General features: G+C 35.6%; 1 protein-coding gene across 4 annotated transcripts in view; it reads left to right on the forward strand.

Moving 5' to 3' along the window:
* LOC140158740 (uncharacterized) overlaps positions 1–18,023 on the forward strand; it is a 92,000-nt gene that overhangs the window by 47,034 nt on the left and 26,943 nt on the right. For all 4 annotated transcript variants that reach the window (XM_072181946.1, XM_072181945.1, XM_072181947.1 and 1 more), the window contains exons 2-6: positions 9,610–9,896; positions 11,190–11,368; positions 11,985–12,008; positions 14,559–14,671; positions 16,177–16,244. In XM_072181946.1, the coding sequence (XP_072038047.1) occupies positions 9,610–9,896; positions 11,190–11,368; positions 11,985–12,008; positions 14,559–14,671; positions 16,177–16,244 (671 nt within the window). The remainder of the gene's footprint in view (positions 1–9,609; positions 9,897–11,189; positions 11,369–11,984; positions 12,009–14,558; positions 14,672–16,176; positions 16,245–18,023) is intronic.

The raw sequence follows: 18,023 nt of genomic DNA on the forward strand, positions 1-18,023 counted from the left end.
TGGAGATTACCATGACTCGCACCCATACAGAAAGACAGTAACACAGGTTGTCTCAAACAGCTTGATGTTTGTTTCGATTGGGATGGACTTCTCCAAAGGTGTTCCAGTTTCCCGAAAGCTGCCCAGGCTAGTGCTTTTCTTCTTTTTAGGTCTCCAACACAAGAGCCCATCTGCCAAGTACTTGAAGTTTGTGGCATGGTTGATGGTACAAGACTTCAAGTGCTGGCTGGGAGTTACAGTCATATACCGGTATTCTGTCTTAGGGGCGCTGACGACAAGGCCTAGATCTGCTGCTGCAGTTGCAAAGCAAAAACTATAGCAAAGAGCAGATAAGAACTGTAATCAAATATTATGTTGACCTTAAACGGAGCTCAAAAGACATTTATGCATAACTAATATTGTTAATATTAGAAAAAATTACACAGAGACATAGACAGGAAAGCAATGAACGAAATTTCAAAAACCATCAGACATCTCAAGCAGCATACAAAGTGTTATATCAGATAGAGCAGCTATTCGTAGATACCATTTTCTTGAACTAAAGTGACGGCCTGTATCTTTTAATGTTTTATTCATAAAAGTATTGTGAGATTATTCTGATCATGATGCTATTAGTATATCGCATTCTTTTTTGTGTGAATTATTATTGGATTCTTTTTTTATTTGAATTATATGCGTGTTAATAGTCTCATGTGTAAAAACAAAATAAGCACATGTACTGAAATGCAATGGTGTTGAATAGATGCATTATTTCTACTAATTCACTGTTTTTATAAGAATCATATTTGGTCTATATTCGTTGTATTTCCTTTCCACAATGATATTATGATATTTATCCCGAGTGTCAATAGTGTGGCACATATTTCACAATTTACATTTAAAAAAACTCCATCAATTCATGAATGTATAATTTAAGCTCTTAGCTCAAATTGCTTAAATTATGTTTAGAATTGTGCGAAGAATACTGTGAATACGATTCTGTTCTGTAGTATGCGTTGCTGTATATTTGTATGGAAAATAAACAACCCGACATATCAAATGGCGGAGATGTATAATATGTTATTTATTTATTTATTTATTTATTTATTTATTTATTTATTTATTTATTTATTTATTTATTTATTTATTTATTTATTTATTTATTTATTCATTTATTTATTTATTATTGATACATTTATTTTTCATTCAGAGATGCATGCAACCGGTCGAGTGAAGCATTTGTCAATTGAGTCAATTCAGAATATTAACCCAGGTTGAGTCGAATCGAGTAAATCAAGTCACTGATGTACAATTCACAATTGCAATACATAATAGGCAGAGGAAAATACACAGTCGCCAGTCATATCTGTCATCACCCCGATATCTTCATGGCAGAAATCACCATGATGGCAGGACGAATCCACTAGTTCTTCAACAGACACGCATGGCCATTTTGTACCGACTTGTTGAATAGTTTTGAGACTATGGACCGAGGGACCTCCGACCAAGGCTATTGACAATAGCCTGGTACGTTTCTTCCCCACTACGCATGAGCGGCAGCCCCTCATCTGCTTGAAGGACTCATTTGTTTTGTTCTACGCATATAAAATCCGAATTTTTGTCAGTTTTTGATTTCAATACGCAGGCTTGATTTTCACTACGCATCCTGCAGATGTTCTTTCAACACATATATTCAAGTGTAATCATTACAATTTGTTTTTATAGAAACCATAAATAACGCCGGGAGATGTTCATCATTTTCTACCCTGGTATTCAAAGATCTATCGTCTGTATATCAAATAGAAGGAGGCATGCACACTGCCTAGTTTCAAGAAGGTTTTGAAGTCTCATTTTTATCCATCGTATTGACTCTGTTTTTGTCTTTGCTTTGTTTTTACGGCGCTTTGATCAAGTTTCTCATTGATCATGAAAACATGAAGTGTTTCATCTTGGAAGTAACTTGTCCTTTCGATGCTTTCATTGAGGAAAGTTACAACACAAAGTTCCAAAAGTATACTCCTCTTTGTAACTTGCTCACATTGTGCGGATTTGATTGCAAAATCCATGTCTTCGTGATTGGGTCACTCGGCCATATTCATCACCGTTTCCGAAGTGGGTTGAAGAAACTTGGCTTCCCCAAACGTGTTGCCAAGGCTGTTGCCAAGTATGCTTCTGTCAGTTCCATGATTGGAACCAACATCATTTGGAGACTGCGATACAGGCTCACCAAAATCAATTAATTCTTCCTGTTCAATTTCATGTTGTTTGTAATTTATTCATGTAATGATTTATAATGCCGCTTTGGTGGCCCAAATGTATTTGTTCATTATTGAATAAAAAATTCGTATATTGTAGCTTGTTATGCAGGGATATGAGTATATGCACGTCCTAAACACGATGCAGAGTTCAATCTAGGAAAAGGAAAGAGCCACACCCAGCTACACACAGACATGGTTTCAATGTTGAGGATAAGTTTCTGTGCGACGTTGAATTGGATGCGGTAAATTCCAAGCTTCGCATGGGCAAAAAAAAATCAAATTTGACAAAAGTGGTCTCACTTCTTTGAAAATAATGGTTTACATTGTTGGTTTTAAAATATCGTTTGATTTTGCTGGTCTGTAGTTTTACTTTGAAGCAAATATAGCTAATATTATCATATTCACAAACATGTTAAATATCAGAATCAAAAAGCAAAACCAGGAATGAGCAAAAACGGTTTACTTTAAATTATCTGGTTTTCTTTGTTGTTCTATTTTAAACATTTGGGAATAACCCTTACACGATAAAGCGTTTAGAATTCAGTACTCGGTCTACTTCTTCCCTGTTTGTCTTTCTAGCTCAAATTTGTTTCCGATTCCTGGTGATATCTGTTTGGATATTAAGGAAGCGTCTGTTTAGCAAAACTAATAATCTCTCTCACGCGCTTTGATCACGTCCCAGGGATCAGGTACCGTCACTCTGACCTATTACCGCAAAAACCTACATTACTTTGCTCTACTCAACTAACACTCGAAGAGCAAAATGAAGATTTATGATTTTAGAATTGGACTGACTAAATACAGAAATCAGCGATATTTTATTCATTTCCATTAGCGGCGAGCTACTTTAATCTGATGATGAGATTTGTCAAGTTTTATAATTGACTGAGGAGCAAATAACCCTCGCTGTACTCTGTCCGTTCTAATAATACGAGTACATCCCAGCCCATAATTGGAAATCAACTTAAAGGTTGTAAATTCGCAACGCTCTTCACAAAATTGCTCGTAATATTGGAACAACTTTATAGAAATTAAATATAATGAATCTAAAATGGTGAATTTTATCAAGTGGATAAAACGTGGTTAATAAAAGGTTAAAACCTTACACAATTTTACTAAATTTGCAAGATTTTTTAAGAGAATAGGAACAAAAGTAGATAGCATTTTCAGACATTCTGAAATTTGATTCAGAATTACAGATTTTAATTGTTGCAAACACAATAAAAGAACATTAAAAATAAAACCCCATGTAATTGGATACAAAAGTGAAAAAATGTATCTTGGTGGGTTTAAAAAAAATTAAATTTCGTTGGTAAAGGATTAGATAAGATAATATTGTATCATTAAAAAAACTCTTTGAAACCATCAAGCTAAATTTATAGGTCAAACGTCACGTTATAGCGATGAACATTTAATCGACAGCTAGCCAATCATAATGCGTTGTTCCTGATTGGGCCTTAAACATACATCGCTGGCGATTAACCTCCATTCATCAAATTAAAATCTCAAATTTAATACTACTTTGCAATAGTTATCTGATAGCTTTATGAATATCAAATGTCATTTGGTAAAGAATGATTTATGAGTCAAATGACTATTTAATCTACTATATTGAGTATTTATGTCAATATGGCATCACCTGCTCAGATCAACTCGTAGTATCACGTTCTTTGATTAATAAGAAGTTCATATTACTGAAAACTATTATAGTTTAATTGTAGAATACCTTATAGCTTAGACGTATGATTATTGTTCAATGACACGCTCGGTATGTGGGTGTGGGTGTTACCTTCCTATTGCGAACCGAGGTGAATAATGAGTTTACTACGGCAATCCTGGGAATGGTAAATCTACAATCTCATGGAACACCATCTAGAAGAGAGGCACATTGATATGCCCGTATGTAGATAGACTATGCCACAGTCGATTTTTGAGATATAGAAAATGTGTTCGTAATAATGATGAACGCATTCAGTCGAAATTATACAGATGTTGATCACAAGTAAAGTATTCAATCGATGGTTATCGAATCCAACATATCTCGGCATACTATGTAGTAATTATAACGATGGCTCACTAATTGGGCAATTCTGACCTTGGGATGTACCGGTTTATTGACCACGAAAAAAATAACTATAATAATTGCATTTTTGAGCGAGCACTTTGCCTGGGATCTTTGTCTCCAACGCACACTCATGTCAAAATTTATCAGTGATTCTGATCTATTAATCTACCGTATATCACTCCAATCTAACCGCGCCAACACAAAGCGCCAACAATTCCACAGGTAGACGCTGTAGTTAGTGAAATCCAGGTATATTCCCGGGACCGTCATAAATCGATTTCAGGCAATGACATGTACCCTGAGGTTTTAGATCATCACGAGATTTGAACGACCAATCACCAGGCCGATCCAGATAACTGCGATAACCGTTTTCCATTGACGCCCGTGTTAAGGGCTCTGATAGGGGCAAACTTAAAGTATAGGTATCTCGAGAGAGGAAGCGGCGCGTTGCCTCAAAACACAGCCCCGTGTAATGACTGGGCCGCCGAGTGTGTATTTATTTTGGAAGGTTCATGTTTGTTTTAAATTTTAGGACGATATTTTAGTGATATTTCAAGAAAGTGACTTGCCAAAGGCAAATCTGTTGACACATACTTTGTTATTGTTCATACGGTTCTATTCCTCCTAATACGCACGATGGTCAAGTGAACTACGGAGAAGGCTAGTGTAATAATAATGTACACTTATAGAGCGCGTCATTACAGGCACAAGTTTCTCAATGCGGTTTACAAACAGTAAAATCTTTTACCTTGAAGTTAAAACTATATACAATGTAAACTACAAATTTAAAAGCCCAATAAAGCAAGACGAGAAAAAAAAATCAAGCAAGATTTTCTACAAAGCAGCAGAAGTCAGAGAACAACGAAATGCAAAATCACTACAACCACCAAACGTGCTTTCGTAGTTGCACGGGGTGAAAAAGCAAAAACAACACAAACACCACACCGCATAAACACCCGGAGACTGCAGAAAACACGCTTAGTAGTTGAAGGAAAAATCAAATAATTAATTAGCAAATAAATAAAGCCAGGCAAAAATGCAAATAAAAAATAACACCATTTGCCTGGGGTAAAGAAAACTGATGCTGCACCCGTCCACTGTTCGTCCAAGGTTAGGTAGGAAGAAAAAACACAGAAGACAGAACATGCAGAACAACACCACCAGCTCTACCCACTACAAAAAGCTAATTCATTGAATTCACAGGTTGATTAATAAGTAATACATAGCAAAAAAATACCATTTGTAAACAGGGAGTCGATTTTGTCCCGAGTCGTAATGACTCAAGGCTAAAATTACCCTTTACCCGAATTCACACGAATGCACAATTAAGATATACTGTTTGATTTAGTTAACAAAATCTAAATCTTTAATTGAAAGTAAAATAAGATTGGTACATGGCAATAATTGCACATACAATATAATCACACAATCACACAATCACAGTACTTAACTAGCTGTCTTCTTCTTGGTGATCATAGAGTTCTATTGCAATGTTCTAGACGGCTGATGTATATATCCTTAATCACTTGTCCTGCGAAAATCACTGTTCAGCGAAGTCCACTGAACACTTGCATTTATAATCCTTTGCGTATAAAATTCTCGCACAAAAATGGTGCTGCTTTCTCCAAACACTTAATTCCTTGCGCAGTTCTCCAAACACTTAACTCCTTGCGCTGTTCTCCAAACATTTAAGTCCTTGCGCAGATGACAATTGCCAAAAAACGGTGTTTCTTTCACCAATCACTCTTTCTCCAGGAAACAGGCTTCTTTCTGCACTGCTCCACTTTATTGACAGATGTGTTGTTTTATAAACCAGACCCCAGCAAGTCTTTCATACACTCAAAATCTCCTTCATTGCTGTGTTAAAATAACACATTATTGGGTATGTAAAATGGTTCAAATGTACCTCTTTTTGAAGCACAACGACGACCAACACATAGAAAGTTTACAAACTCTCATGATATTCTGCAAAGAGCAAACTAAAGCTTTCCACTTTTATACTCAGAATCTATTAATAGACCATTCTGTCATTCACTTCCTGGGGGATTTCGAAATGATATCATTTTCCCAACGATGCAATGTTCTGGAATAGTGGAGATTTTCCAAGATTATTAATAACTCTGCTTGAGTTTGTTTACTGTAACCAAAGGGATTTCCCAAAAAAACATGTCATAACACACCAACTCCCCTTTCTATTATTTCTTATGACATAGCTTTATGTTGTAAACAAATATAAATAATCAAATTAAATTATTCAAGGCATATCAGAGATTAAACTTAACCACAAAGGCGTACAGAAAAAAACAGTAGGAATTCACCCCTTCTGCAAGTTTCCTATACGGTATATCCTGTTAAAGAGGTTTTTATTTCGACCATAAAAATTATATTATTAGACCAGAACAGAATAATTCTTAGAACCTTGCCATGCAATATTTGTGTCTGCTGTGTTACATTAATAAGCTACATTTCAATGGCGACGTTCCAGATGCTGCTAGAGAACTTCTGTCAATTTGATGAGTTTTTATTAATTGCCATTTAGTTTGTATCGTTGGTTACGAATTTCTTGTTTTTGTCTACCTTCTATTTTGGTTGTTTGTTTGTGTTCGTTATATTGTTGTTGCTAATTATTCAAAAACAAAGCATGTCCAATAATACCCATAGTTAGTTATATTACGAGATTACTTTAATGTTCAAAAGAATCGTACACTGAAAGACAACATTAATGATATTCCTCCCCATATGACGAGCAAATCGACGGAAGTAACACGTTCTTGGGGCAACACACTTTAACACTAACAAAATAGACGTTTCCCTGGCACGTAAAGGTACACAATTAACCAGTCATGAAGAACACGCTTTCAAATGCACATTCAAGGTTGTCATAATTTGGACCCATAGATAATGGTAATACAGAAAGTTAATCAGATGCACACCCCGAGCGGGTGAGACTACGATTTGACCAACGAGCAGTATCGATCATTTCTTCATGTACTTGGAAGTGATGATCTGTTTCCATGGTTGTTTGATGTGATTATTTATTAATTTTTCTAACAAAACATTATTAAATGTTCAATTCTAGACCTGAATAATACCAAAAGCTATCACAATAATAAGCAGTATATACACATATATTCTGTAGCAATTTGTAATAAAGATTATTGTTTCTATGCAAATTATTCATCTTTTTCTGCTCTTTTTTGGTAATTGTACATTTGTGTGGAAATCGAGGGCGCTATTTGCATTATTTTAAATTTAAATTAGCCAAATAATATGAGTTATACCTTACATTTCATAATAAAAAGGTTTTTTTAAATTTCCTTGTTATTTGTTAGTCTGTTTGCTGATACTATTTTACAAGTGTCTGTCCCTTGTAAAGATGCAAACAAGATTTTAGATAAATAGCGCCACCATTGTTCAACTTTTCTTAAGAATGACTCAGTTTTGAAGGCATATGGTTTTACATGCTATCAAACAACCGTGTTTCATCATGTGTTCATTGGTCAGAAAGCCGGCGCACTTTGTTAGCTCCTCTTGTACAGAAGGCAATTTAGGAAATTTCTAAATTTACTCCCATAAAATGTTTTAAATCTTTAATAACAACATAATACACAATGTTATATTATGCATTAAAATCAGTACAAACACGTTGAGGATTAAATAGTTCATGGTGCCTGTTATGTGTTTCAAAGAATTGTCCCATAAATTGCGCAGATTTGCATGCTAGAAATGAATTGGCAAAATGATATTACCATGCAGAAGTTAATTTTTTAACTCTATCAGTATGATCAAACTTACTTAGAATTTACAAAATTGTACCATTACGCACTCATACAATAAGCCAAAATAGTCGCATTCCCGATGGCAAAGTTCATTATCCTCCATTCTTATTAACGTACAAACATATCAGGCTTAAAGAACTGCGCCTTGATAAATGAGCACTTAGAGATGGAGTGTCAGAAAGAAACTCATTCTACACATTAGTTTAATCTTCCCATTAATCTAACCTAATTTCAATAATGGGCTATTCCAGTTGAAATCAATACACCCCTTAAGGAAGATATGATCTTGTTCTTCCACACAGGGGTTGTGAATTTCAAATGGGTCTACGTTACAGGAATGGGCGACTCCATTTGAAATCTATACCCCCTGTATATAGATGAAGGTCGTGTCTTCTGTAAGAGGTGTATGGATTTCATCTGGAATAGCTCAATAGCACAGCTCAGTGATGGAGTAACCTTATATGAACACACGCCAGGTGTGATATATCAGGCGTAATGCAATCTAAAATTTGGTAAATGTAACATGTTCCGAGGCGACATATCTTATAGTGCTATTAATCCTTAGGAGCAGATGTTAATCACGATCGGATACTATTGATAGTATGTTAATAGGTAAAATACACACACTTTTGCACTAATGAACTTATACACAGGTAGATTTGCTTAGCGAAGTGTATACTTCATTGATGGGTTTTCATTGAAATTGCATACACATGCAAAAATAAGGGAATGCTATATGAGTTGTCTGTTTTCGAATGTAATGCTGATACACAAAATGCAATACAGGTGATTTTCAAATCAATCGGGTAACTAAACACTAATTTCTACTTGCTTGATAGGATGTTTATTATAAAGCATGTATACTGCGCACAAGGTATAGGAACACTTAATACATGTACAAAAGCCATATCTTGAAGACACTTAAACCTAAAGTACAATATAAAGTAATCATTAGATGGATAATTTTGTTCTACGTTTTTTGACACCTCTTTACCGAATTGAATGGAGAGAGAGAGAGAGCATTTCAAAAGTGACAAATTTGGGCTATTTCCTCCTTCAGGGTGATTTCTACCGGCTATTGTAACGGGCTCATTATAGCGTGACAGATCAACACTCATTCGCCGAGCTCATAATTAGCGTGTTTCGAAAGGTCCAATGTAAATTTTGTCACTTGAAATTCTCTCTTGTTTATTCAAATTTGTATAACTTGGGCAAATAAGTCGCATAATGTCGATCCCAATGGATTCCCTTGAGCAATAACAGAAATATGAGGTCAAAGGTTGTACAGGGGTTAAAACTCAAAATTGCTCCTATTTAGTTTAAACCTGTTTCAAAAAATCCCCCGGGTCACCAGAATTCAGAAAATATATACAATCAGTGTGGGGTTATTGGCGAAAAGGTTGGAATTTGGGCTCCATATGGGGCTTTGAACTTTGACCCTGAATTTCTCGGAATGCTCAAGGTGCCCACTGGTCATAACGGATATTTCCTTAGTCTGTTATAAGTATCTCTTATTTATTCCATGCAGTTATCCGACATCAACCCATCAAATGGTACAAACGACGAGGAACACAATTCGACAAATATACACACTTTCACGGTGTCATCACAAAATGGCTTCGACTCACTGCAACCTTCAGACTCTAAAACCGACGGTGATTTGCAATCCAGACGAAATAGAAAACCAGTTGCTAGTTTTCATATACAAAATGGTAATATAGACCATGATATGTGTCACGTGGCACTTCAGCAGGAGGGGGAACTTGAACATGAATTGGAAAAAGAAGAAGAGAAAAGAGAAGAAGTAACTGTCAGGTAGGGGCTAAATTCACATAATGGCTACTATTGTGTTACAAGGACGGCAATGATGATGATGATGATGATGATGATGATGATGATGATGATGATGATGATGATGATGATGATGATGATGATGATGACGACGACAGATCAGGAATACTAAATTGATCAATTCATTTAACCTAAGCGAAATATTCACTTATAGCATGAAAACACGTCCATATAGTTGCGAATACTAGATCCAATCGCATCTCGAGATAAGTTATTTTAAGGGACACATAAAAGTAATGTTAGCCTGTTACAAAATAACTGTCACTTGAAAAGGAAAGATAATAGACTTTTCACGGGTTCATCCGATTTAAGGCCTCTCATTTAAAATACAGTCAATAGGTGCAGTGTAAATAACATGTAATTGAATAACGAAAAGGCAAGACCTTGTTTTAACGACCCTTTTGTATATAAATCATTATGTACAATTCAGTTTCCGCATTTACTCTTTCATGTTGACAGAGAGCCATATTCTCATTTCATCTTCATTATTGCTTTCATTGAACACATGAAATTATACAAAATAAGCAATATGATGTGTACTTGAGATTCATATTAATAGAAGTTAGTTTCCACTTCTCCAGGCGCCACAATAATAACTGCAATGCAAAGTGACGTGATGATGGGTAATATTATTTATAGCGAATGGAACACTTAATTACCAGTGATTTATTGTACATTATCATGCGCGTATGGGGGGGGGCTTTGGGGCGCGAGCAGGGGGCGGCCAAAACGAAGGGGCGGCGGAAGAAGAAGGGGCGGCAAAAAGAATTAGTAAAAAAAGGAAGAGCGGCAAAAAGAATTAGTAAAGAAAAAAAGGTGGAATAAATTTGAAAAAAGTATAAAAAATCAAAATGTGTTGCTTTTACGGCGCTAGCGCCTATAATCCTTTCTTTTTTTTTTTTTTTTGCTCTTCACTTTTTCAAACAACCGGGAAAAAATTAGGTCAACCTTTTCGGGCTGTTGAGGAGGGCGCGGCAAAATTGAATTTTCTTCAGCCCCGGGGTAGGAGCGGCCACGGTACGCCACTGATTATATGCTATCAACTACTCTTTCATTTTTCGGTGCGCCACTGATTATATGCTATCAACTACTCTTTCATTTTTAGTTTTTCTGTTAAAAAGTCTGCTCACTGTTGTAGAGGCCATTATAGGAACTTGAGTTTGGTATTTGAGCTGAGACTTAGTTGTTAGTTGACCATCCGTGTTGTCATTCAAAATGCAACAACAAAATACACGTAACTGTTTTGCAATGTTGCAGTTCACCTATGATGCTGGAGAAACCAAGAGAAATGCGACCATACAGCGTGGCACTAGAAGTGATGTTTAAGAAGAAGGAGTTGAAGTCGAAACGAAGGAGAATGTGTCTCATCGCTTTAGCCATCCTCCTTGCGGTACTATTACTTGGAGGAATTGTCGCTGTGTTAGTCATATATGTTGGTAAGGCGTAATTCGTTATGATTACAATTATGTTTCAGTTTTTAGATGTCGTTCTTAGTACAGGGTGAGTCAAAAAGTGCAATAGAGCAAAGAATTGATATTTATGCAAGAACCAAATTTGCAACAAAAATGTAAAACAATTAAAAAAATGAAATTAACAACAACAAAAAGTTCCCATTTACGCAATTAACAGCTTAAAATGTGTCTAAGCATCCTAGTGCAATACATTCCTAGCAATAAATCCGAAATTTATTATTTATTTATTTATTTATAACAATTTGAGATATATTACAGCATGATAGAACAGATATTCATTTTTGGCCCCATTATGACATTGGACCCCTCGTGGAAAGCATAGGGGGCATAGAAAAAAAATGGAACCAATTCTAGTATTATTCTTTGAGGTGTAAGGATGCCAAAAGCTTGGTTCCATTAATATAGAAATGAAAAGATCCCAAACCAAAAAATGTGGGTGTATGTGTTTCATCAATTGATTCAGGTGTGACGGAACTGAATAGCAAGAAGACGTATTCGTGGTTTTATATACTGCTCGTCCATTTGTTTACAGATGACACAATTAAACTAGCGTTTAATTTGTTTTTATTTTTCTATCCAGGTGGCGTCGGTGGACCAGAACCAGGTGAGTCTAGACAAAATATGTAGGAACCTCTATCCCCCCCCCCCCCCATCATAGTGATCGCTTGGCGTTCGCTCATGCTCACTTAAAAGTTCCCAATATTATTTGGCATATTGATAGGGTGTGGGGAGATTTTGGAACCGAGGGGGCACAACTTGTAAATGTACCGACGGAAATATTTTTTGCCGACAGAAGTTGTGATTTGTTGACCCAAAAAATGTTTGCATGGTTTGAAAAAGTGAAGAGCAAATAGGCGGTACCAACGTAAAAAAACAAAAAAATTTATGTCAAATTCAATTTCATTAACAATTTTTCATAATTTTTTTAAATAATTCTCCATTTTTTTCTGTCACCCTGGGTAAAAAATAGTCTATTGTTAACCCAATTTTTTTTTTCACCAACGCCTTCCGTCTACCGACGGCCTTACATTAACCGACGGCCATGACGAGCGGGGGCACCGGCCCCCCTGGCCCCCTCGCTGGCTACGCCACTGTTGAGGGCTGGGGTATGGGCTAACTTAAAGTACACGTAACTCGAGAGGGAAGCAACGAGTTACCCCAAATCACAGCGGCAGGTATTGACTGGGCCGCCGAGTGCGAATATGTATTTATTTTGGAAGGTTCATGTTTATTTTAAATTTTGGGACGTTTTTCTTTTGCTGATGTTTAAAAAAAGCGACATGCCAAAGACAAATCTTTGGGCACATACTTTGTTATTGTTAATACTGTTCTTTTCCACATACCTACGTTACCATTCGCTTTGGTGATTAACTAATATTATTTTTGTGACGGCAATTTGGTGTTTTCAATGTGTTTTAAGCTTACCATGAAATTAACGCTGATATCTAGACATGCTCCTTTTAAAATTTATGTCTGATCGTTGGCTTTTGCAGGCAACAGAATGCAGATTGGCTCAGGATAGATGTCGTGTTCGTCTATGTGGTTCTCTTGATGATATGATTACTTTGAATTCATTGTGACAACATCAACATTTTTGTCTGAAAACAGGGTTCCTGGCTGAGTTCGGAACAGCTGTAGTCTTCGGTGCCGTATTAATATCTGTAGCGAGTGTGTTTACATTTCCTGCATGAAAGCTTGCGTCTACGTCTATATTATACTGTTTTGGATACGTTTATTGACAATTATTTTGATAAGGATATACCACGTTTTGATGAATTATTTTTCTAATCCTTAAATAAATCAGATAAAGTTTTTCCCCGTACCTGCTTCCATTAAGAAGCTCAATAGGGGAAAACGGAATAGAGCGTAATTTACGCCCTGATGCAAGAATGATGTGCGAAAGAAAATATCGCGGCCCACTCCTACCCCAGATAAACTGTATAGGACAACTTAACTTTTTGTTTTGGCCTTTTTTCAATTATTCATCATTATCTAATGTTGTTGCTCCCGACAACATGAAAGTCAAATGAGCCAAATCCAAAGATAAGGACGCCAGAAAGATCAACATACAATATTTTAGCATTTGATGTGGGTCATCCGTAAATCAGGGCGATTGATATACTACTGTTGTCATGGTTGCGGAGCATATTATATATGTGAATAATCAGTCACTTTAATATTTATAAAGCCTCGTTGAAAACAAACTATTGCAAAGTTAAGCTAGATTAGCTTAGATTGCCAGCAATTAGCGATTTATATAACCTAGGATCGGCAGACCAATGAAATAGGTTGTTATTTGTTATGGCGACAATAACGGTTTCGTTGATTGGCAATGAACAATGATGACGCTTGAATTTAAAGTTTAGATTTTAATCTAATACAGAAATTTAAATTTGGTTATCTACGTTTTTTGTCGGGGAACTTGTAGAGCCGTTGTATTGCTTCCTGTATGCAGAACTATAAATCACAGATCTTTGAAAGATATGGAAACATTATAATGTTCAATTCTAGACCTGAATATTACCAACAGCTATCACACTAATAAAATGTGTATACACATATATTTTGGAGCAATTGTTTACATAGATTTTCGTTTCTATATCAAATTATTCATCTTTTTCTGATTTTTTGTGGTAATTTTAATTCTATAAACTGTAGATTTGTGTGTAAATTGAGGGCGCTATTTACATATATTTTAAATTTAAATTAGCCAAATAATAAAACTTATACCTTACATTTTTATGATAAAAAGTTTTTGAAAATTCCCTTGTCACTTGTTATTTATTTATTTATTTATTTATTTATTTATTTCTTATTTAACCTGGGGTGACCAATCAATGCACTGGCACTGTTCTCCCTTGGTTCCCAGGTCTTGTTAGTCTGTTTGCTGATGTTATAACACCATTTTACAAATGTCTATCCCTTGTAAAGACGCAAACAAGATTTTGGATAAATAGCGCTATCATTGTTCAATTTTTCTTTACAATGACTCAGTTTTACATGTCATCAAACTTATGGTATATAGATCAAATCGTATTGGCATGATTTGCGCGTAAACTTGCACAAATCGGAGAATAAAATTCCCTCCACCATCTTGATTTTCAGCTGGATATTGATTTAATGTTACACTTTATTGATTTTGTTTTTATTCCAGAACCTGTAGCAATCCAAGGAGAGTTTAGAATAGCCAATATGAACTATAGTGATGCCTTTTCAAATCCACAGTCCACAGAATACAAACAACTTAAGCGTGAATTTATTAATGAGGTAAATAATGCATTTAAATCAACTATTCGATTTACATTTGATCATGTTTTCATATCTTGCTTAAGTTTGTTTTATACTCTTGTCACTAGCAATGAGCGATCTTTGTGACTTAACTTCAATTTCATCAGCCAAATCTATCAGTTCGTTGCTACGGACGTTAGCCACGTTTAGGCATGCGTAAGTATTGTAACATACATCGATGAAAAAATATGAATTCGGAAACTGTAAGTTGAACATTCGATCAAAACTGTCGACTTCATATTACATACTAGATGCCCAGGACTAGATGGCAAAGTTCTTTACATGAAATAAGTACGATTAGTTTACAATGGGACGGACATGGTCAATGGAAGGTGTTCACGGTGTAAAACATCATGCAGGTATTTCAGTGCTTATAATGGCGGAATGCAGAGACGAAGAAATTTAGCTTACCAAATGTCCAGATGACTTTACAACCACTGACAACGGTTTAATTGGTTTCTGCAAGGTATCAGGGAAATGGTTGTTAGAAAACCATTCCTGTGTCGTGTAAGAATTGATGTCCTTTAAGATCTGAGGAACTCAGAAGAAAGAAAAGTCACGTAAGACATTCGTAAGGTACCGAATAACCTTGAATCATACTAGAACATTATCTTGTGCGTTCATTATGTGCTGTCCTTTATGGAGTAACCTCGTAACCCTTGTAAGACGTCGGCCATCTTTGACTGTTGTTTTCGTGTAAGCCCTACTGCCGTGTAACTTTCTTCCGTAACCTTTTCCCTGATACCCTGCAAAAAACAATTAAACCATTTGGCGACCATTCTAAAGGCATCCGGACATTTTGTAAACTAAAGTTTCTTCATCTCTGCGTTCAAACGAATTTTCTTGATGCCAACATTGTAAGCACTAGAATACGCGCATGATATCACCACAGGTGGAACCTTGCAATCCATTGATTGGCATGATCTTTCTATTTCATGCTAACATTGTTATCTAGTACGTAATGTGAAATTGGCAGGATATTGGATGAACGTTTGTCAAAATCGTGTTTTTGCTATTTGTGTGTGTTATAGGTGAACTAATCAAACAGTTTTATTAAAGGCCCATTCAGTGATTTGTTCATCCGGACGATAGTAAAATGATAAAAATTCAGATTTTGGTACCTTTGCCATTGTCATAGATGTGCTTGCATAGCCTGCTAGTGCATGGTTCAGCCGGAAGCAGTGTATTTAAGATAAAATAAGGCATTTACATGAATCTGTAATTTATATACTAACAGTATATAAATTTTAACAGTATATAAATTAGCTATTTAGGGCTTCAACTTGTTCAATAGCCTACTGCTGTTTTCCTCGTTTTTGCCAAATGTTTCATTCCATAAATACTAAATGACAATTTGAATGACTTATCCTTCACTTCACCTTTTTAAAGTGAAGAATAAGTCATTCAAAAGCAATTCATAAACAATTTTAAATTGTTTACACTTGCGCTGTGATCACTGAATGGGACTTATTGTTAACTTTCAGATGGACAAACTTTACATGAACAGTACTTTCAAGAATTTATACATTAATACACAGGTTTCCGGTTTCAGGTATGTGCAACTATTAATATTGAAATATTGGTAGAGGAACACGTGACATAAATGTAAACAAGCACTAAAAAGTGCAATTTATTTTATAAGTATAAAACAGAATTCTATAGGCCTACACTATAAAAAATTATTTTAATTGACAGTTATATTTACAGTTATATGGAAGCTAATTAATAAAATATGCAAGTAATTGAACATGTTAAATGCTGTAAAATTTTAGGGTATATCGTTTAATTCTGTACTGTTTCCTTACCAGTACACGAAATTAGACCTATGATAAATAAAACCATTTCCAGCATTTGATTGTATTTCTACAGTATACTGTACAGGATTGGCAATATGGTACATGCAAGTATTGCTTGGGAAAAAGTGAATTCTGAATTTTATAGATGCAATCTATATAGGTTAAATTTAGAGTTCTACTGACTCTTTCAAAGTCGATGGTACATTTTGGGTTGGGCTAATGCAAAACACAAGTGCTCGTCTATTCTACCCTTCAAAGTGTATACGTGAAGAAAGAGGTACACCTACATGTGAAAGTAGTTTAGTTTAGTAGTACTAATATTCAGCATCACAGCCATACAATATAGGCCTACACAATAACAATTCAAGCAATGCCATTACATCAATGCTCTAAATGCCATCATCCCAGACTGGAATGGCTGCACTAAGAGGCAGCACAATCACAGACAACCACAAAGTAACAAAATAGTAAGGTAATAAGCCCTGAATATTCCAATCCGTCCTGATGCTATTATTCACCTTTCAGTATTTAGGCACTACTGCATAATTTCGCCACTGACTTTCGTGGCAACCACAAAGCCTTGGCTACAGGCGTGAATTCTCTCACTGAATTCTATGCTTGGTCGCTAGGATCTTACATAAGAAACTTATGCTATGGAACATATTGCACAGTTTTCCACTTCAGTGGTTTTAGAAAAAATAGATTTATAGCCCAATCTTGCCTTATAGATGCAATGGAGGCAGAGGAGGCTTAAAGGCATTCCTACAATGCACTATGATTGGGAATTTTGATCAATATAACCTAATTTTAAAGGCAAAGTCCCCATTGCCACACACCCAAAATGGTAATTTTAAAACTGCAGCCAACGAGCTAATAGTTGAGACTTATGACTGATATTTGATTTTCTTACAGGAAACATTCATATTGTCCCATTGCATTAATTTTATTCATAAGTCTCGATGTTTTGAATGTTAAATAACGGGATGAAAACACCAGATATTTGCACACAATCCCAATGCAAGGTATGGTCAACTGTGCCACATGTGTACAAAAACCAGACATACAAGGTCAGAAACCCCATGGTTGTGGGAATGTCTTTAAACATCCTCTGCAATGGAGGTGGGTTGAAAATAATCAAATGACGAGATTTCCTTTTCATATTTGTAATTGAGACATAAAGCTTACCACTTAATGCAAACACGTTCTTTGTTTGGCACCAAAAGTCTTGTAGTTTTATCACAAAGTGGAAATCGATTTTATATTGTGGAAATGAGGCAACAATAGACGAGACGAGGGCTTAGACTTGCCAAAAGATTTGCTTCTTTCATAATCAGAAAGAGTGGGCATCCATAATCACGAAATACCAAAACACTTAAAGTTTCGATAATAAAAGTATTTATTATGAGGAACTGAAGAGTCATGGTTTAACTAATGTAGTGGCCAAGCCTACCAGCACGACCAGAGTCAGTAGCGGAATTATTCAGTGCTGCCTTACATGCATTGTATTACGGTCCTGCAAAATTTGATTCAATTCT

Source organism: Amphiura filiformis, chromosome 8 (assembly GCF_039555335.1).
Source record: "Amphiura filiformis chromosome 8, Afil_fr2py, whole genome shotgun sequence".
Taxonomy (NCBI): domain Eukaryota; kingdom Metazoa; phylum Echinodermata; class Ophiuroidea; order Amphilepidida; family Amphiuridae; genus Amphiura; species Amphiura filiformis.